Below are 20,145 nucleotides of genomic sequence, written 5' to 3'. Positions count from 1 at the left end.
CCAAAACAACTGGAATTGCAGCTAGCAAGGAACGTGAAGGGTACCAAGAAGGATTTCTACAGGTATGTTAGCAACAAGAAGGAAGTCAGGGAAAGTGTGGGACCCTTAATGAATGGGAGAGGCAACCTAGTGACAGATGATGTGAAAAAAGCTGAAGTACTCCATGCTTTTTTGCCTCGGTCTTCACAGACAAGGTGAGTTCCCACACTACTATCCTGGGCAACACAGTATGGGGAGGAGGCGAGCAGCCCTCAGTGGTGAAGAACAGGTTAAGGACTATTTAGAAAAGCTGGACATGCACAAGTCCATGGGTCCAGATCTAATGCATCCGAGGGTGCTGAGGTGAATTGGCTGTGACTGCAGACCCACTGGCCATTATTTTTGAAAACTCGTGGCAATCGGGGGAGGTCCCGGACGATTGGAAAAAGGAAAATATAGTGCCCATCTTTAAAAAAGGGGAGGAGGAGAACCTGGGGAACTAAAGAATGGTCAGCCTCACCTCGGTCCCTGGAAAAATCATGGAGCAGGTCCTCAAGGAAACCATTCTGAAGCACTTGGAGGAGGGGAAGGTGATCAGGAACAGTCAGCATGGATCCACCAAGGGCAAGTCATGCCTGACCAACCTGATAGCCTTCTATGATGAGATAACTGACTCTGTGGATATGGGGAAAGCAGTGGATGTGACGTATCTTGACTTTAGCAAAGCTTTTGATATGGTCTTCCACATTATTGCCAGCAAGTTTAAAAAGTATGGATTGGATGAATGGACTATAAGGTGGATAGAAAGCTGGCTAAATCGTTGGACTCAACAGGTAGTGATCAACGGCTCAACGTATAGTTGGCAGCCAGTATCAAGTGGCGTGCCCCAGGGGTCGGTTCTGTTCAACATCTTTATTAACGATCTGGATGATGGGATAGATTGAACCCTCAGCAAGTTTGCGGATGACACTAAACTGGGGGGACCGGTAGATATGCTATAGGGTAGGGATAGGGTCCAGAGTGACATAGACAAATAGGAGGATTGAGCCAAAAGAAATCTGATGAGGTTCAACAAGGACCAGTGCAGAGTTCTGCACTTCGGATGGAAGAATCCCATGCACCGCTACAGGCTGGGGACCGACTGGCTAAGCAGCAGTTCTGTAGAAAAGGACCTGGGGATTACAGTGGACGAGAAGCTGAATACGAGTCAGCAGCGTGCACTTGTTGCCAGGAAGGCTAATGGCATATTGGGCTGCATAAGTAGAAGCACTGCCAGCAGATTGAGCAAAGTGATTATTCCCCTATATTTGGCACTGGTATTGCATCCAGTTTTGGGCCCCCCACTACAGAAAGGATGTGACCAAATTGGAGAGAGTCCAGTGGAGGGCAACGAAAATGATCGGGGGCTAGGGAACATGACTTATGAGGAGACGCTGAGGGAAACTGAGCTTGTTTAGTTTGCAGAAGAGAAGAAGAGTGAGGAGGGATTTGATAGCAATCTTCAACTACCTGAAGGGGAGTTCCACAAAGGATGGAGCTTGGCTATTCTCAGTGTAGCAGATGACAGAACAAGGAGCAATGGTCTCAAGTTGCAGTGGGGGAGGTCTAGGTTTGATATTAGGAAACACTATTTCACTGGGAGGGTGGTGAAGCACTGAAATGGGTTACCTAGGGAGGTGGTGGAATCTCCATCCTTAGCAGTTTTTAAGGCCCGGCTTGACAAAGTCCTGGCTGGGATGATTTAGTTGGTGTTGGTCCTGCTTTGAGCAGGGGGTTGGACTAGATGACCTCCTTAGGTCTCTTCCAACCCTAATCTTCTGTGATTCTTCTATGATCCGCACACAACTCCAAATAAGCAAAATTTAGCCCTTAGTTAACTTAAAATAGTTTTTATTTAATATCTTCTTGCCTTTTGACACTAGTATAAATATTTAAAATGAGGGACAAAACGGTAAGAAAATCTTTCCATAACATATATCTGTGTGAGTCCTTTTAAACAGTGCAAATGCTTCTGTTAGCAGTGTATTGGTTCTTGTAAAAGTGTTTTACTAGGTTATTGCAAAATTATATATGAATACAAAGTTAAAACCAAAACTATCCAAATCCATTATAATGAAAATTATAGTATGTCCCAGTGAAAACAAATGTTTGCATTTTATCCACATTGTGTCTATATTATATGACATTTAATTGATATTAAAAATTATTGTGAAGATCACAGATTTGTAAGCAATGTAAGTGACTTTCAAAGTTGTTTACCTTGATCGCTTACGTTTGAAAATATATACATCAGAACAGTACATATTTCCAAAGCCCGCTACAGGATTTTAGCTAAGTGATTTCTACTAACTTTAATGAGAGGGCACAATGTCAGTTTCAACTGCACAGTATAGCTGAGACACTCCCTACAGGCATTCTGTCCCGGTCAGGTTGGGGATATATTTGAGGTTCAGTGGGAAGAAGTTTGCACTGTGACTTTCCAATCTGTGGCTCTCCCCGAGGATACACAGAAGACCTCCAGGGCTGTCAAGCCAACACCTTTCATAAACATTAAATTCATATAAAGCTCAAAGACCCAATTCTGAAAACACTGTCATGCAAGAGCAGCCCCACTGAGTTCACATGCATAAAGCTAAGTTTGCATGTAAGGCTCTAGGATCCATGTATGTGGACCCCTGAGCTGAAGTCTTTTGCCTTCTGTGGGGCTGCAGGAGAGCCTGCAATACTTGCATGCATTCAGTTGCAGGATCAGGGCCCATATATCTTTTAAAAGCCTTCAAGACAGCCTCTCATTTTGCCCTTGCAATTCGCCATGGGCACAAAATATAAGACATTTAACTTCTTGCTTTGAGAGCACAATCAAATAGCTACATGGTTAAATCCAACCACTTTTAACTGCAGGTGTGGACATAAAAATGCAGATGCAGCATGAGAGGCCACCTTTAAATGTCTGACCCAAAAAGTTTTTAAAAATATTTTTAAAACATGATAGCAATGAGAATATTATGAAGTTCTCTGAGTTACGCTTGACCTATTTTTCACACAACAGAGCTTCATTATCTCAGTTGTAACTCAGAGAACTCAACAGCAACTGTAATGTTAAAGGGCCTGATCCTGCAAACACAGTGACTGGTTCTCTTGCCTTTGGCTTCAGGCAATGGGTGTGGTTGGATTTTATTTGCTTATTAACCCTTCCCCCCCCCCTCCCGTGGCTTCCATAAGCCCACTGAGATATTTCTCTTAAAAACAACAACAACAACAACTAAAGGTGGCTTAAACTTTGTTCCCCTTCCTTTCTCGGTTCAAGCCGAAACCCATCCGCCAGCCCAGAACAAAGGCAAACAATACTTTCCACCCAGATCACTCGGTATCCAGGAAAAGGGGCCGGCGGGGGGAGCAAAACACAAGCTCTCGTGTTGCACCCGTCGCAGAGCAGTGGGTAGAAGTTTACAGGCTGCAGCCAACGGCCACGGCGGGCTGCTTTTCTCCGCCTCGCATGAAGTCATGGTTGAAATAGGACATTCCACTTAAAGAGCGGGGGGGGGGGAAGCTGGCGGGCCCGATCCTGCTCCCCCAGCCAGCCCCGGCTCCGGGGTTGGTTTCCTCGCTGGGGAGGGGACTAGGAAGCGCGTGTGTGTCGCACAAAGTTGAGCGGAGCCCGGCGTTGGCGGACTCTCGCCTCCCACTGGGTGGGGAGCGGGAGCCTTTAAGAGAGGCTGGAAGCGCGTTGGGCAGCTCGTGTCCAGCGGCGGGTCCCAGAGGGCTCCAGCCGGGAGCGCACCAGCGCAGCGGGCCAGCCGGGGCCCTCGCGGTGCTCCCCGCCATGGGAGAGGACGGGCTGCAGGCCGAGAGGAGCGGCGCCCACGCTCCGCCGAGCTCCGAGGAGCAGCTGGAGCCGAGCCCCAGCCCGGAGCCCTCGGGCAGCCCCAGCCCGCCGCCGGCAGCGCCGGGCGAGGCGCTCCGGGACGGCTCGCAGGTGAACGCCATCACCGTGCTCACCCTGCTGGACAAGCTGGTGAACATGCTGGACTCGGTGCAGGAGAAGCAGCTCAGGATGGAGCAGCGGCAGATCGAGCTGGAGGGCTCGGTGAAGGGCATCCAGGGCGACGTGAGCAAGCTGTGCAAGCACCACACCTCCACCAGCAACGCGGTCGGCAAGCTGCTGGAGAAGTCGCGCAAGGTGAGCGCGCACACGCGCGAGGTGCGGGAGCGCATGGAGCGCCAGTGCGCGCAAGTCAAGCGGCTGGAGAACAACCACGCGCAGCTGCTGCGCCGCAACCACTTCAAGGTGCTCATCTTCCAGGTGAGTCCGGCCCCACCCTCCGCTCTCCTGAAGGGCCAGGGCCTTGGCCCCTTTCCCCACCCTTCCCCCGGCGCAGGGGGCGGCTGGCCCTTCCTTCCTCTCCCTCTCGCCCCTGTCCCTGGGGCCAGACCCCCTGCAAGAGGCAGGTGCTCGGAGGCGCTCAGCCACCTCCGCTCTTTCTCCCGTAGCCACGCCGTGGGAGAGCCCAGGGCCTTCATCGCCCCTGGGGCCGCTCCAGCAGTGGGGCTCCGAGGGGTGGCCTCTTGCCACTGCTCCCACTGTGCAGCGGAGGTTAGTGCCCTTCGCTCCCCTGGGGAGAAATGTCACACGCGGAGCTGCAGGGAACTTCTCAGCTCTACGCCAGGCACGGACGCCCCAGGTCCTCGCCCTTGTGCGATGCATGGGCTTCCCCCTAGCCGTGCCTTGGCCAGACACTTCGGAGCTGCAGGTGCGCCCGCCGGGAGACCACCCGACTGAATTAAACGCGTGTAACCTCTGCCGTTTCCCCTGGCGCTCCATGCATTGGCCAGGGCAGTGCTGCCCAATGATGGCTCTTAGGAGAGACTCATGGAAATACGCTGTTCATCTCAATCTTCCTAGGGCCGCACACAAGGAATGCTCCGATTCATCATCTGGAGAACACAAGTCCTTTTTACATGGATACAAATACTTTCCAGACCAGCGCTGTGGTGAACTATGCTCACTTCCCTTGTAAAACCCATGCACTCCCCCCCCCCCTGCAATATATATCTTCTATCGCTACTATTGGTGCTTAACTAGCAACAACACTCCGATTCACTCACCCATGAAAGTAGGGTGCTCTTTATACATTTTGCATCTCTATGCCACCAGTGCCACACACAACACAAGTCACAGATTCATTACCATTCTGCAATACCACTACATCATCATGCATACACACATTTTCCACTTCAGAATTACTAGCCCCACCACAGTGTGGGCACACATTCATGGCCAATAAGTCTGTGTATTTTAGCAAGTACAGTTTGGAACTTTTATGCATGCAACAGTTCTTAAGAAAGCATGCACAGAAAACTCTGCATTTCACCAACCAGTTTATATTTGCTTCCCCTCAGGAAGGGGAAGGAATCCATTGCTGCTGTTATGGTTTCATTGCAGCACAAGAGGAGCTAGTGGAAACTTTCAGAGAGAGCGCATAATGCAATCATTAACTCTTTGAGGTCACAACTGGGAAAAAGTAACCTTCCCATTTTGATCAAGGAAATAGAATATTTAGAATATTAAGAGTTCTTCTTGCCTCGACAAAATGCCAACTTTGATTTTTCGGTTGACCCCGGCATATTCCGCAATCTATTAAAAACACAGTTGTAAAACTCAGCTTTCTGTTTGTCAGCCTTTCGGTGGTATGAACGAACAGTTTGCATATTTTCTCCTTTTTAAGCAATGATGTGGATTGTCCACAACATGAATTTTAACCAAATACGGGACATGTCTTTTACTTCTAAAAAGTGTCATTGAAATTTTGTTTCAGGAAAATCCCATTTGACTAGTTAATTAGTTAGTTCAGCTAGTTAAATGCCGAAGTGTAAATTTATCTTTTATGCTGTTAAATATCATGTTAGATTATATATTCCACTTTCATATATATAGATTTTTTTTTAAATCAGGGTAGTACTAGATTTAAAGATTTGGTAGGCTTAATTAATCTACAGCCTGTTCCCTTAGGAAAGACCCCACCTTGCAGCTTATTATTCTCTTGAAGCTATGAGTTAGTATTTTAAAGACAGATGAGGAAGAGATCCTGGCACATATAGACATATATGGTCTTTTCCACCTCAAAAGCAACTAAAAAGCTGACCGTGTACCAGATGTATTAAAAGAGATGCAGTACCTGGATTTTTTAAAAGAATTTCAGATATTTTATCGAAATTTTAAAATAGTACTATTTCAGGGATCAGATACCAAAAGATGGTTTGAGATGCAGAATTTAGATCTTAAACCTTTAAATTTGGGGTGGGGTTGGCTCTAAAGTTTTGATTTGATCCAGATGGTTTTTATTATTTATATTACAGTAGCATCCAGAGATCTGTCAGAATCAGGGCATCATTATGCTAGGGGCTATACAATTTTTTTCAAAAAACTGACATCCCTTTCTCCAGAGAATGTGCATTCTAGGATTATGAAGAGACACAACAGGTGGAAGAAACAGACAAGGGTGGGGTAAGGGTGAGATACTGAGAACGTGCATTCTAGGATTATGAAAAGACACAACAGGTGGAAGAAACAGACAAAAGGGTGGGGTAAGGGTGAGATACTGGCTCAGTTCACTTCTTGTCTTGCTGTGAGCTGCTGGTAGTGCTTTTTAGGCATCATGGTAAAAGTTGGTCTTGAGGGATTTGAAGGAGGACAAGCCAGTGGCTTAAGAGAAATATTTGCCAAATCAAATCCTCTGAAAAGTTCAGGAACCTTCAAAGTGGAGGTTTTGGCCTGGGCCTTTCTTTAATACCAGGTTCCAAAATGCATGATTGGTCACAAAAGCAAAGCAAACAATGTAGCCCCATTTTTGTGAGTGACTGCAGAAGGAAATTCAGCTTGTATAGTTCCATCACTCAGAGATACTTTTGTACAGAAGGGTGTAGTGTCCTAAATCTCTCTAAGGATGCAGAGGACCTGACTCTCCTCTCACTTACATGAACCAACCCGTAGTTGAGCCCAGTGTAAATCAGTGGAGCTAACCTGCTGTAAAGCTGGTGTAAATAATAGGAGAATCAGGCCTAAGGCCCTTATTTAGCAAAGAAAAAAATCACATTTAACTTCAGTAAATGTATTGCCAAGAGAACAGAGAGACAAGGTAGGTGAGGTAATATCCTTTATTGAACCAACTTCTACTGATGGAAGGGACAAGTTTTTGAGTTTCGCAGAGCTCTTCTTCAAGTCTGGAGATTGTAACTAGGGTGAATAAGCTAAATACAAGTTAGGACAAATGCTTAAGCATAAGGAGTTCACATATGCTTCAGGGAGACCATTTAGTTTAAACTGAAGTAGGCAATTGAAGGTTAGATTGATAAGCATACAGGGCACTCCATATCTGACCTCTCAATCCCCATCCTCAAAGGAACCTGCACACCACCTTCAAAAGACAAGTTTGGAAACTGAAATTCATAGACACTAGAATTGTGCTAGATACTAAAATCCATGGACTAAGCAGAGACACTGGTCTTATGGTTCATCACAAGAATTTGTTACACACTCTGCTGCCTGCTCACTTTTAGTTGCCCACTTTATTTTAAGTGGTCTTCTACAGCATGTGTGAACCTCTGGTGCCTAACAATCTGGCCCGAGGTTAGCTCAGACACTCTGGTTACCTTCCCCAGATCAGAAAAAGTGCTCTGTGAAACTTGAAAGCTTGACCCTTCCAAAACAGAAGTTGGTCCAATAAAAGATATTACCTCACCTACCTTGTCTCTTTCTCTTGTCCTGGGAGCAACATAGATACAACAACACTGCTAAGAGATTGCAATACTACTTATCAGTAACACAAACCAGCTATTAAAGAAAAACTTGGGTGTCTTGTGGACTGAAGTCCCAGACAAAGGTCTTCTGGCCTATCACATTTGAGTGGCTGGTGCGAAAGAGCTGTTATGAAAGGCTAGAATTCTCTCCCAGGAGTGAAGATGGGAGGGGTTGGGATTTTCCACCCCAGAGGCTGTGCTGTTCTCTTTGCCAGCTTGTACTCCGCTCAAGGGAACAAACTGACCACACCCTGGCAAGGATCCCAAATGTTGGTCATGATGCTTTTCTGTTGCCTTTCTTTCCCTCTGCATAAGCCTGCTAATAACTGTGTTACCTGGCTTCAGATCTCCATAGGCAGTGTGGTGTCTTTTTAAGAGATATTTAATATGGAAAAGACCTATTAGTCCTCTAGACCAGGGGTGGGCAAACTTTGTATGGAGGGCCAGTTAGGAGAGTCTGTGCCTCAACGAACAGCCAGGCATGGCCCAGCCCCTGCCCCTTATTCCTCCCCCCGTTCCCTGATGACCCCCTGGGGACCCCTGCCCCATCCATCCCCCCACCACTCCCTGTACCCTGACTGCCCCCCTGACCCTTGCCCCATCCAACCCCTCCTCTCATTCCTGACTGCCCCGTCACCCCATCCAACCCCCCCCAACTATACCCCCGGACCTCTGTTCCCATTCAACTCCCCCGTTCCCCAACCCCTATCCACACCCACGCCCCCTGACAACCCCCCAAACTCCCCTGACCTCTATCCAACCCCTCTGCTTCCTGGCTCCTTATCACACTGCCTGGAGCACTGGCGGCGCTACAGCCGCGCTGCCCGACTGGAGCTAGCCATGCCACTGTGTAGCACTGGGTCAGGCCAGGCTCTGCAGCTGCACTGCTCCAGGAGCTCGCAGCCCTGCCGCCCAGAGCATTGCGCCGGCAGCACAGTGAACTGAGGCTGCCGGGGGGGAGGGAAGAGGGAGACAGCTGGGGGCTAGCCTCCCAGGCCAGGAGCTCAGGCAGGAGGGTCCCATGGGCCGTAGTTTGCCCACCTCCGCTCTAGACTGTCCCCCCAGCAAAAGAATTATACACAGGAAAAAGCTCAAAAGGATGGATGGATTTGTGTACGACAGTGGGCAGGGACCTCTGGGCGAAAGAAGCAGCTGCTGCTGTGATACAGTATTAATATCAGATCTGTTTTGAAAATGAAATTTAGATATAGGGCAATTTTGTTTAGTTTAGGTTTTATTTTCTGCCACTTAAAAACAAGTTTAACTTTCATGCTGTGTGTTTCTCATTAAGGACTCGGTCTCCTGTTTTAGAAAAACTTCATGTGAAAATAAAAGCAAAGATTAGGGACTCAATTCTGAATTTGAGTTTGCTCCCTGTTGTTGTTTTAACAGGAGCATTGGGTATGTAAGGAAGACATGACTGAGCTCAGGGTTTGTATTTTCAGAGGACAGGCTGTGAGTTGTTTGCATCGGATTTCCCTCAATGTATACACTCAATATGAAAACACAGTGAGAAAACTATCGATTTGCATATTTTGTATTCAAATATTTAGGGTTTTTTTCTCCCGAGACGTTCTGTATTGTTCCTAGTTTGCATATTTCTTTAATTGATGCCATATTTTAATGTCACATCTAAACATGTAAGGCTTTAAAAATTATTACAAATACCATAAGTGGTGCAGCAGTCTAAAACACTGAAGTGACTGTTTTTAAATCCTTGTTAAGCTTTGGCATTGTTCCTGTCTGCTTTGTTGCAACCGCATGACCAGCATGATTTTGGACTGCATGGATTCAGAACAAATTTCATATGGTCACACATATATTAAGACAGAGTGAAGGGGGGTGATGTAGTAAAATCCAAAATAAAGAGGAATACAGACTAGTATTTCAATAAAATCTCTCATTTACTATTGGATGGGACAGAAAAATATGCTAAATTATAGCTGGGGTCCTTCTAGGCATTGCAATTAGTGAATCTTTGATCCTGAAATGAAGAGAGCAGAGAAAGCCATAGGAAATTAACTATGTGTTTGCATTTTGTTGCATCAACCAGCATAACAAAACAGCCTTTTGAAAAAGCCTCTTCATGTTCAAAAGTAAAGAAAAAGGAAATGGGAAAGTAAGCGAGCTATGGCTGATGTGCTGAAAACTATTAACTGTGACAAAGCTCTGTCCTTGCCTCCGTGGGTCCCGCGTTTCCTGGCGGATTTCGCCAGCCTCAGAGGCTCACTGTGACCCTCCACATCGAGACAAGGGTCACAGTCTACTGAGCCATTTTCATCATAAGCCAGCGAGGGAGGAAAGGAGAAGTTATCCTTCCTTGCCCAGTCTCTGTTGTCTCCCAGTCTCTGTGATTAAACAGGGGGCAAAGGTGGGGGGGAGAGCCCAGGCCCACCCTCTACTCTGGGCTCCAGCCCAGGGACCCTAATAGTATCAGCTATGGTAGCTGACCTTTTAGAAACGTGACATGTACAATTCCCTGGGCTACTTCCCCCACAGCAACCCTCACTTCCTCAAGTTCTATTTCATCCTTACCTCAGGGCCTCCTTCCTTGTGCCTGATATGGTGTGTACTACTCAGCCACTCCAACCACGCAACTTCTTCCCACAGCTCCTGACATGCACACCCACCTGACTGACTGGGAGGCTTTTAACTAGTTTCAGCCAGCCCCTGATTGGCTTCAGGTGTCCCAATCAACCTAGCCTTCTCCCTGCCTTCTGGAAAGTTCTTAATTGGGCCCAGGTGTCTTAACTGACCTGGAGCAGCTGCCATTTCACTTATTCTGGTACCAGGGATTTTTTAAGCCTGGAGCTAATATATCTATCTCTCACTACTCTTCCATAGCCATCTGGCCTTGCCCCATCACATAACTTATTAGAGAATTTGCCTCTACAACGTCCTGCTTGGTACTGTGGCCACATCCATTTACAAACTCAGGGCTTGTCTACACTACCGCGCGGGGTCGATCTAAGATACACAACTTCAGTTACGTGAATAGCATAGCTGAAGTCAACGTACTTAGATCTACTTACCACGGTGTCTTCACTGCGGTAAGTCGACAGCTGACGCTCTCCTGTCAACTCTGCTTGCACTCCTCGTTTTGGTGGAGTACCCGAGTCGACGGGAGAGCGCTCAGCAGTTGATTTGTCGTCTCAGACAAAATAAATCCACTCCCGTTGGATCAACTGCTGCCCTCTGAGCCAGTGGGTAGTGTAGACAAGCTCTTAAAGAGCAGGTGTGGTCTGAGAAAAAGTGGAAGAAGTTAAGGCTGTTCTGACCAGTAGTATACTTACTCTTGACAGAAATCTGCTCTGCATTTGGCAAAACATTCATTTAGAATATTAGATGGTTAAGCATCTAATGGCCCTCTGAAAAACAACAAGGGGGGGGGGCTTGAGAAAAGTTTTTCTGTATGTGACATGTCCTATTATTACATAGTCTACTCTAGATGTAGCCAGTTAAATGCTCCCGTCTTCTCCAACACAGCGGTTGCAGAGATGTTTGTCTTCAGTGGTGATTCTAGCCATGCCAGGGGTAGGTGATTTTAAAAAAAAAAAAAAAAAATTCTCACTGTTTTGTTATAAATACTCACTCACATGGTTCAATTTTTATAGTACATTATGAATGTGAGGCCTTTCCATAGCTTTTACTGCAGAGGAGAAGTATATATCCCCATAAACAAGAGCCCCCAAAACGACTGCGTAAAACCTCTATGCTGACCAAGGACCTGATCTTGCAGAAACCACTCGGGTCAAATTCCTGTTGACTTCAGTGGGAGTTCCATACCCATGGAGTACTTGCAGGATTGTGTCCCAGCTGATGACATTAGAAACAGAATACAGAAAGGCTGCTCCTTAATTGTGTACAGTAATGACTGACCTGGAAAAATGCAAGCCTTGTTTTAGCTTTCTAAAGGTGGGGGATGGAAGGAAGATATATTCTGATCCCATCTCAGAATTGGTTAGCATATTTCTCCTGCTTTTGATCCAGTCCAAGAGATCAGATGCTTACATTTTATCTGGAAAAATTAATAGACTGTACTAACATGCTGGAGTTTTAAAGTGAACTACAGTCCTGCAACCTACCTAGCACAACCAAACGTAACATAATGGAGTTCAGAAGGACTTCTGGGTAGACTGCAGTCAAAGTTCCTGATATCGCATTTAACAACATGCTCATAGTAATGATTTTTAAAATGGTATTAGCAACAAAGCAAATTTCATTCTAGAGATTTTATTCTATTATAATAATTTGCATTTTTGTTGTAACTGCTATCTAAGGATCCCATTATGCTTTACAAACATGAATGAGCCAAATCTCAACACCCACTGAGAGAGGAAAATACCTCCATTTTACAGGTGGAAAAACTGAGGCACAAAGGTTGATTTACACATGAAATCTGTGACAGTGGTGGGAATACAAGCCAGACTTCCTGATTCCCACACTTGTGCTTCAGCCACAAGTACATCCCACCTCCGTAACTTTAAATGAATAATTAGCTGATTATTATGGAGCATTAGAGAGGTTATGAATTTTTATCTGTACTGAAAACTGGATGTTCCAGCCTCCCCCAAAATGCTTTTTAATATTAAAATAAAATGTTTATAGTAATGTTTTTAGAATTTGCAGTACTTTGATTTAACAGTTTAGAAGTGTCACTGAATTGACCTTGAACTGAGCAGTATTGGTTCAACTCTGGATCAGACTCAGTATATGATCAATTTCATGTGAAACCATTTTGCTATATTAAATATTTAAGATCCCACTCATCCTTCCTCAGACAGAATTCCCAGTAAAGTCAAAGGGAGTTCTATCCAAGTAAGGATGGCAGGATTTGGGCCTTTTATTTTATATAGTTCAGCTGTTAAAGCAAATCTTAATAAATCCTAATCAATGTAATTTACAAGTGATTACAAGGTTTCAGACAGACAATCTGTTCTATTCACATTCTTATGCCTGAATATTGGATCATACAGAATTGTACACAAAAATTCTAATTGTCCAGATTGGAAAGAATCTGGACAGTTAGGCCAGTAAACTTGTATACTTGATGTCTTGTACTTGATTCTGCAAATAGTTGTATTGGGGTCAAATGAGCAATTGCATCCGCTCATATAGTCCATATTTCAGTAATCAAACTGGAGAACATTATAAATATTTGAATTGCAGTAAGGGCTTTTTTGGATTGTTAAAGCTGCTGTGATAAATAGTTGCTTTCTGGTCACCATAAACCAAGTAAAAAAAATCACAAGACTATACACTGTGCCCATTTACTTACAGTGCTCAGCACCAGAACAAAATCTTTGTGTAAACATGTAGCAAGGGTGACCGTTCTATTAGGATTCCACTGTGGAAAAGGTACAGAGCATTCTGGGAGTGTCATTTGTCCAAGTTTATTATTTGTTAGTTCAAGGTCAATAGAATAGTAAAACGTACGAATATCTCACAAAAGTGTTTTCCATCCTTTTTCTTTTGTAACCTTGAAGAATATTCCTCACGTACCAAGCATACTTGTTTAAAATTCTGTTCAGAGGCGTCTGGATAATCTGCTTCCAGGAAGGCTCTGTAGTGGACTAACAGCAAAGGAATGTGACTCTTTATTTTAAAAAACCAAGCCGCATACAAAATGTAGTTTGGTGTTTGCAGCGCATTCATCCAGTCATTCCTCTGCAGCCTCCCCAAAAATCTTAACCCAAGAGACCATTTTCTCTAGGGATCACACCCTGTGCTAATGAACAGAGGTTTTGAATTGCATTTGGTATTTTTTCCCCTTAAATGTTGTCTCTAGCCCACTAAGGACAGACCTGAGGCCATCACATCTGGCACGCAGCCCTTTCTATATCTAAAAGAGATGTTTTGAATTCTTTCCCCACAGTCTGTAGCTCTGAACGAGGTGACTGGGGTATCGCCTAAGCTTTGCCAAGTTAAAAATGATAAACTAAGTAATATGAATGCAGAACATGCAGCTATTACCAGGATAGGAAAAGAAATAAAGGAAGTATTGTAGGTTTGCTTGCTTTTCTTTCTTAGGACACAACCCTGCAGAAACTTACTACCTAACATAGTGCTTACTCCTAGGAGATGTCCCCTTTGAACTCCTCGTGGTTGCAAGCGCTGTACTCAGTAGTAACTATTTGCAGGAGACGGCCCTTAATTTCCAGTTCCAGCTCTTTCCCCTGCTCAGCCTGCTCTTTATTTAGAGACTTCTTCTGGAATACATCCCTCCCTGGCCTTTTTTGGTTCTAAAAAAAATATGCAGCTGTTGTCCAGCTCAATTGCTTGATGCAAAGAACTACCATTATTCCCTGGGGCATGGAACATTAATTAGTCGCCTTTTATTTTTGCATGATTTTTCACTTTAATTTTTTTTAAGAAGTTTCATAGATGCGTTTAGCTTATATGTCCCATCCCCCATTATCCCCACCCCCCAAATAAAAAAGAAAATCAGTACCATTCCTTCTGTACTGGAAACGCAATATATTCTAATCATCATGCGCTGGATCACCTCTCCTACCATAAAACCCATAGGAGAAGGAGAAGGGAAACCTGTGCAAAGTTCTTAAGAGTTTCTCCCATGATATTTCATCCAGGGAAAGGAGAGGCTGGGTTCTGACCCACCCAGAAAGGGTTTGGGGTTAGACTTCATACAGCTCCCTGAGGGATCTGCAGGAGGCCTGCGCTACCCCACATGGAAACCCTGTGCACCCTCAATTAGAGAATTTGGAGAGGGGGGAAGGGTTAATAAGCAAATAAAATCCAACCACATCCATTGCTCTGGAGCACTTGTGGCTGCCATAGGGCCTTCTTTAAAAGCCAAGCCTCTCCCCCTTCTGCTGTTTCCTCCTCTCCTCCCAGAGCTCAACCCTGCAGAGCACTGCTCCAGCCAGAGGAAGCGTGGACATGGGCAGGGTGAGAGCAAAGTGCCAAAGGTCTTGTCCTCGTGTGAATCAAGGTGGTCAAAATCCAGCTCCATCAAACTGTTACAGCAGTGTTCAAGCTACCGCAATCAAAGTTCAACAGAACTAAAAATATTGGACATATTGTCAGTGGCAGTAAAACTTACTGAAATCAATGAGGCTTAACCAATTTACACTAAAGATTTGGTCCATTCTTTACAAACATACTTTACCAACTTTTAGCAACCTCTCAAACACAATTAATCCTACTTTCCAGCTGAGGATCTCAAAACACATAATATTTTAAGGAAATAAGACTCGCTATACCTGTGTCATAGGTCAGCAGTATATCCCTATTTTATAGACAGGGAAACTGAAGCACAGAGAGGTTATATGACTTGCCTGAGGTGATGTGGTGAGTGTGACGGAACCAAGAATTGAACCCAAACTTCCCAGTGCTCAGTCTCATGCCTTAACCACAACCCTACCCTTTTTCTCTAACGTTAGATTTACAGCTTTGTAGTTACTAATAAGGGTTTAATATCTAATTTAAATGACAGAATAGGATTGATTCATATTCTATATCTATATATTCTGAGCCCTCAAACTGGAATCTCACAGTTGGCCCCTCATTTGCCTCAAGCTGTACAACGGAATGGTTGAGAGGGTTTTGAGTGGCTTCTTGCTGGCTAAATATACCAAAACAATAAAAAATGCTCAGCTTCCTTCATCTCATTGTAAAAAAAAATGCAACATTGTGCAAGGTTATGCTTTGTTTATCAAATTTGTGTCCTGTAAACTATGAAACTCAAATATTGTCCACTCTTTCAGGAGGAAAATGAGATTCCTGCCAACGTGTTTGTGAAAGAACCAGTTCCCAGTATTACAGAAGGAAAGGAAGAGTCTGTGGATGAGAACAAAACTCTGGAAGAAACCTTGCATACGGTGGAGCTGTCGTCCGATGATGAAATGCCTCATGACGAAGATGGTCTGGATGAGAGCGTAGAGGAAAAAATGGGAGAATCAAGAGCTGAGAAGATAAAAAGATCAAGCCTCAAGAAAGTGGACAGCCTCAAGAAAGCATTTTCTCGTCAAAATATTGAGAAAAAGATGAACAAGATCAGCACAAAAATTGTCTCAGTTGAACGACGGGAGAAGATTAAGAAATCGCTCACTCCACATCATCAGAAATCCTCCTCCTCAAAAAGCTCCTCTTTCAAAGTGTCTCCCCTCACATTGAACATGAAGAAAGTCCATGAAGGAGAGGCCCCTGCTGAAAATGAGGACAAACCAACAGAAACTACAAGCAGTGAGCAGGCAGTGAATGACGAGGAGACCTCATTTACTGAGGGGCTCTCAGATATCTCACCTCCAAATTCTCTAATTGAGGAAGGCAAAGCAATAGCTGATTCTCTAGAGAAAGAAAGCAGAAAAGGGGACATGATGATAAACAGCAACATTGAGCTCTCAATTGTTGAAGATGATGAAGAATATGGGACAGCACTAGAAGTTTCTAGCCAGAGACTGTATGATGAAAGAAACAAACCAACCAGTGGGGAAACGGAACAATCTGATGAAGAATCAACTCAAGCAGCTGTTCTCCAGATAGACCAAACTGCATAATAAATCTGAGCAGTCCTTTGTGTTCAGAAACGCAAACAGGTTTAGTTAAGCGAAGAAGCAGTGTATATTTCTGTTACACATACAATGTATCGGGTGACAATGATTAAGTTTGTTGTTTTCTATGCAGTGCTAATGTATTGCGTAGTATTGAGATGCAGAGTGAACCAGGTCTACTATGCAGGCAACCTACAAGGTGCTCCATTCCTATACTAGGTCAAACAGCTGGTAATATTAATTTAGAGTTGCTGCAGTCAGTTGCAATTGGAGATATCAGGAAAAGAACCTGATCAGTGGAGGCAGGCTGGTCGGCTGGATTTTTAAGTTAGTACAGGGAAGTGCTTGGATAGTAGTCAAGAAATATTTTTTTCCTCTTATTACAGTATTTTGTAGCTGTGTAGTAGTTTTTATATAAACAATGTCACTGAACACTATAGCTTAGCTTAGCATATCCGGGACATGGCAAGGCAAGGTAATAGACTCTCAGTAATTGTTGTATATACACATGTATATTTTATTTTGGGCATGGCTCCATTTTACATTCTGACTAGAAGAGCAGACTATGCAAAGGGTGAAATCCTGCCTCCTGAAATCAGTGGGAGTTTTGCCATTGAGTCACTGGGGCCAGGATTTCACCCAGAGTCTTTTGTTAGTTATTTAATAGAAACAACTGTGTTTATATGGCAAAGGGAGACATGGTTTTGTAATTTACAGCAGTTTATAGAAATAGATGACTGAAAGGATGAATGTGTAACTAGCCTACAGTACTTATCGTGAGATCTTAGGTAACGCTTGGCATGTTGGCAAAAACAGTGACATACATAGAAGCAAGGGATGATATGATAGAAACTTAGAGGCGATATGATGAAAGAGCAGAAGGGGAGAATGTGAAAAAGAAAAGGAAAAAAATCTCTACTGCCAGCATAAAGAATATACACTCAAATAAAGCAATTAAATTTTCTACTTATTCCTTAGAGCAGTATATTTTTCATCTTTGCACCTGTACCTAAGAATATTTTGAAAATAGCATAACTTATCTATATAAAGACTCTTATATGTAATGCTATACCTACAGAATAGTTATAGTTACAGGGATGTAAGGACAATTTTTGAAAAAGGTAAAGTTTTGTGTTTCTGGTCAGGATATTGAAGGATAACAGTATGTTGTGGTTTTAACTGTTTGGCAAAGAGGCCACTTTATTCAAGCCATAGGGTTGTACTCTCCACTAATGTTACAACTTTCACACACAAAAATTACTACATATTCTCAAATTACAGGTTTCAAATTGAGAAAATGCATTAAATTAGGGGTTAAAGAAATTTCATTCTCTTTGAATTTTCATTCCAGCTACTTATAAATGGGAAAAAAAGAAAAGGATAAAACCCTTAGTTACCTTACATCCATGTTATTTTTATGCATTTTTGTTTTTCTGTTTCCTTTTGAATACTGAATTCTTGTTACATAACATTGCACTAACATGTTGCTTGCTTCCTTCCTTGTATTCAAAATTACAAATCATTTAAAGTTTTCTAAGAAAAAAATACACATTACAGTATGCTTACCAGAGTTCACACGATGGACGTGAGCACTCTCTTGAACCAGTAAATCACGCTGGAAATTAGCTTGGAAGCATAGCGGATTTTAAACAGGCACTGTTAAAAGTTAAGCTCTTTATTATATAGTATCATACAAGAACTATCACCTGTAAGAAGAATGACATAATCCATGCAGCTACATTATTTTGTATTAACTAAAATGTAACTCAGTTATTCAATACTTGTAACTAACTACAGATGTGGTGAAGTAAATAAAAAAGAAATAAACTAATACAACCATGTCAGTGTTTGGGCAAAGAAATTTTAGAGGTTGGTAAAAACAAAATTAAAGACTAAACATTTACTACTAGAGTTTGTCCCACTTACATTTATTTCTTGTCCCCTTGTTCTTATTTAGAAATCCAAGAACCATTTCTCAAATTTAACTTTTCAGATATCACCTTGCCAGATTGCTAAAGCATCTGAATATTTTCAGACAGCTTGGTGAATTTGATAATTTCATCTGCATTTTTATTGCATTATACTAGACTTTTAATACTTTAAATACTTCTACAGGCATAATTGTATTGAACTGTACATTTTGTTTGGTCACACAGATAAATGTGTGTCTTCTAGAGTGCCACATAGCCTTACTAGACTTAATTTTACAGACAGGCCAAAGTATACATCTTTAACCTTTATGGAACAATTGTCAACTTCTTGCAGCCATGAAATGCTAGCCAGGGAACCTAACAATGTCTGTTTTGCTCCTCCCTATAAGCTTTAATTCAAATAGTACTACTGAAAAAATTAGCAGACAGACATGTTTTGTCATGTTTTACAGACACTGGACTTAATTACATGCTTGGTGTTCTAAGAGCTTTAAAACCCCCTACAATAGGAACTGCAGGTGTTCAAAATCAGCTCAATAGAGAATTAGTACAAATAATTACTTCAAGAAACATCGTATGCACAGGGATTAGTTGTAGGGCCAGAATTTAACTTATTCTAAGATTATATATTTATACATTTACAAGGACTAACAGGTCTGTAATCCTAGCAACATAAAATTATCTTTGTATAAAATTCATAAGTTTATTCTGTTGTCTGCTATCTGCTTTACTGCATCCCATAACAGAGAGAAATTCCTTTGTTCCAAGCTATCTTAAAGTCCCTTTCTGTCTTTGAGTTCCTTGACTCTTGAAAATGAATATTAGTCCCTATAATATACTTTCATGGCCAAATGTCTGCAGTGGCAGCATGTTATTTTTTCCAAAAAAACCCCTCAAACATTAAAATATGTGATGGCCAACCTGACAATTTACAGATTTCACCCTGGGGCATGATTATTCTTTTTTTGTGATGACAGATATTTATATATTTAAGCAAAGGTGCAGCTACTTCTATGGACACCCTTGATATCATGTAAAATATGTAGATCTCTTAACGTGAGTTTTGTGCAAAGATTAAGTACAGTAAGGACCATATGGTAGAAATACTTATGTTAGTGGCAGCCTATAGCTGCTGGTGCTTCTATTTACAGTGCCATAAAAACTGCTCACATTCCTATCCACTTCTGGGTGAAAAGGCAAGGAGCATCCTTTGACCTTCATATGCTATCTCTGGCACTGGACAATATAAGAAGACTCCTCTGTGAAAAGACATGGGAATATGGGCCTTCTCTATCCCTTTATCATCAAATAAGGAGAGCTGGATTGATGGCTTGCACTACAAAAGCTTTATTGATCAAAAAGAAAACATATACATGCCAGAAGTGATGGTATTTTTACACTGTTTACATTGAAGAAATTAAAATACAGTTTTCCATCTGGCCTGGTAACCTCTATAATGCTAAAATTAATTGATGGCTATACAAGTTATAGTGTGGGTATGCTCAGAAAAGCTAGTGCAAAAATGCGCCCTTGTTAGTGAACATACCTGCTGACAATGGGACCAGTCCAATAGCCACTAATGTCAGTGGAAAGACTCCCATTGACTTCAGTGGGTTTAGATTGGGCTCCGAGAATCACATTATGCCCCAGAGCCATACATACAATTCCCATTGATTCGAGGACATGATATGGCTCTGTATCTCCCTAATCCTATTCGCTTAGTTCATCGAAAGAATAAAAAGTTTTACTGCTGTCAGCAGTGCAGAGCCAATACAGTTGCAGAAAAGCAAGCTCTATTCTGCTTTGACTGGTGCATCATTAGCAAAATTTCTAGCTAAGTGCTGATTCCAGGGTCTTTACTGTTACTAATTACATACAAAGGAGAGAACACAGCTTGATTTTCAGATAAACTGAGGCTGCAGTTG

At 43.0% G+C, this 20,145-nt stretch overlaps 1 protein-coding gene across 1 annotated transcript; it reads left to right on the top strand.

Moving 5' to 3' along the window:
* The first annotated feature begins 3,478 nt into the window (after nucleotides 1-3,478).
* CAVIN2 (caveolae associated protein 2) lies at nucleotides 3,479-17,819 on the top strand. The gene is made up of 2 exons (XM_038422499.2): nucleotides 3,479-4,282; nucleotides 15,504-17,819. The coding sequence occupies exons 1-2, from the start codon at nucleotides 3,803-3,805 to the stop codon at nucleotides 16,293-16,295; spliced, it is 1,272 nt and encodes a 423-aa protein (XP_038278427.1). The 5' UTR covers nucleotides 3,479-3,802; the 3' UTR covers nucleotides 16,296-17,819.
* The last annotated feature ends 2,326 nt before the right edge of the window (nucleotides 17,820-20,145 follow it).

This window comes from Dermochelys coriacea, chromosome 11 (genome assembly GCF_009764565.3).
Source record: "Dermochelys coriacea isolate rDerCor1 chromosome 11, rDerCor1.pri.v4, whole genome shotgun sequence".
NCBI lineage: Eukaryota > Metazoa > Chordata > Testudines > Dermochelyidae > Dermochelys > Dermochelys coriacea.
Note: the sequence above shows the minus strand (reverse complement) of the source record. Positions and strands in the feature narration are given on the sequence as shown.

Excerpts from the sequence above, each read along its gene's own strand:
- CAVIN2 (XM_038422499.2), top strand. The coding sequence starts at position 3,803 with ATGGGAGAGGACGGGCTGCAGGCCGAGAGGAGCGGCGCCCACGCTCCG. Across the intron at positions 4,283-15,503 it reads TCAAGGTGCTCATCTTCCAG|GAGGAAAATGAGATTCCTGC; the intron begins GTGAGTCCGGCC and ends CCACTCTTTCAG.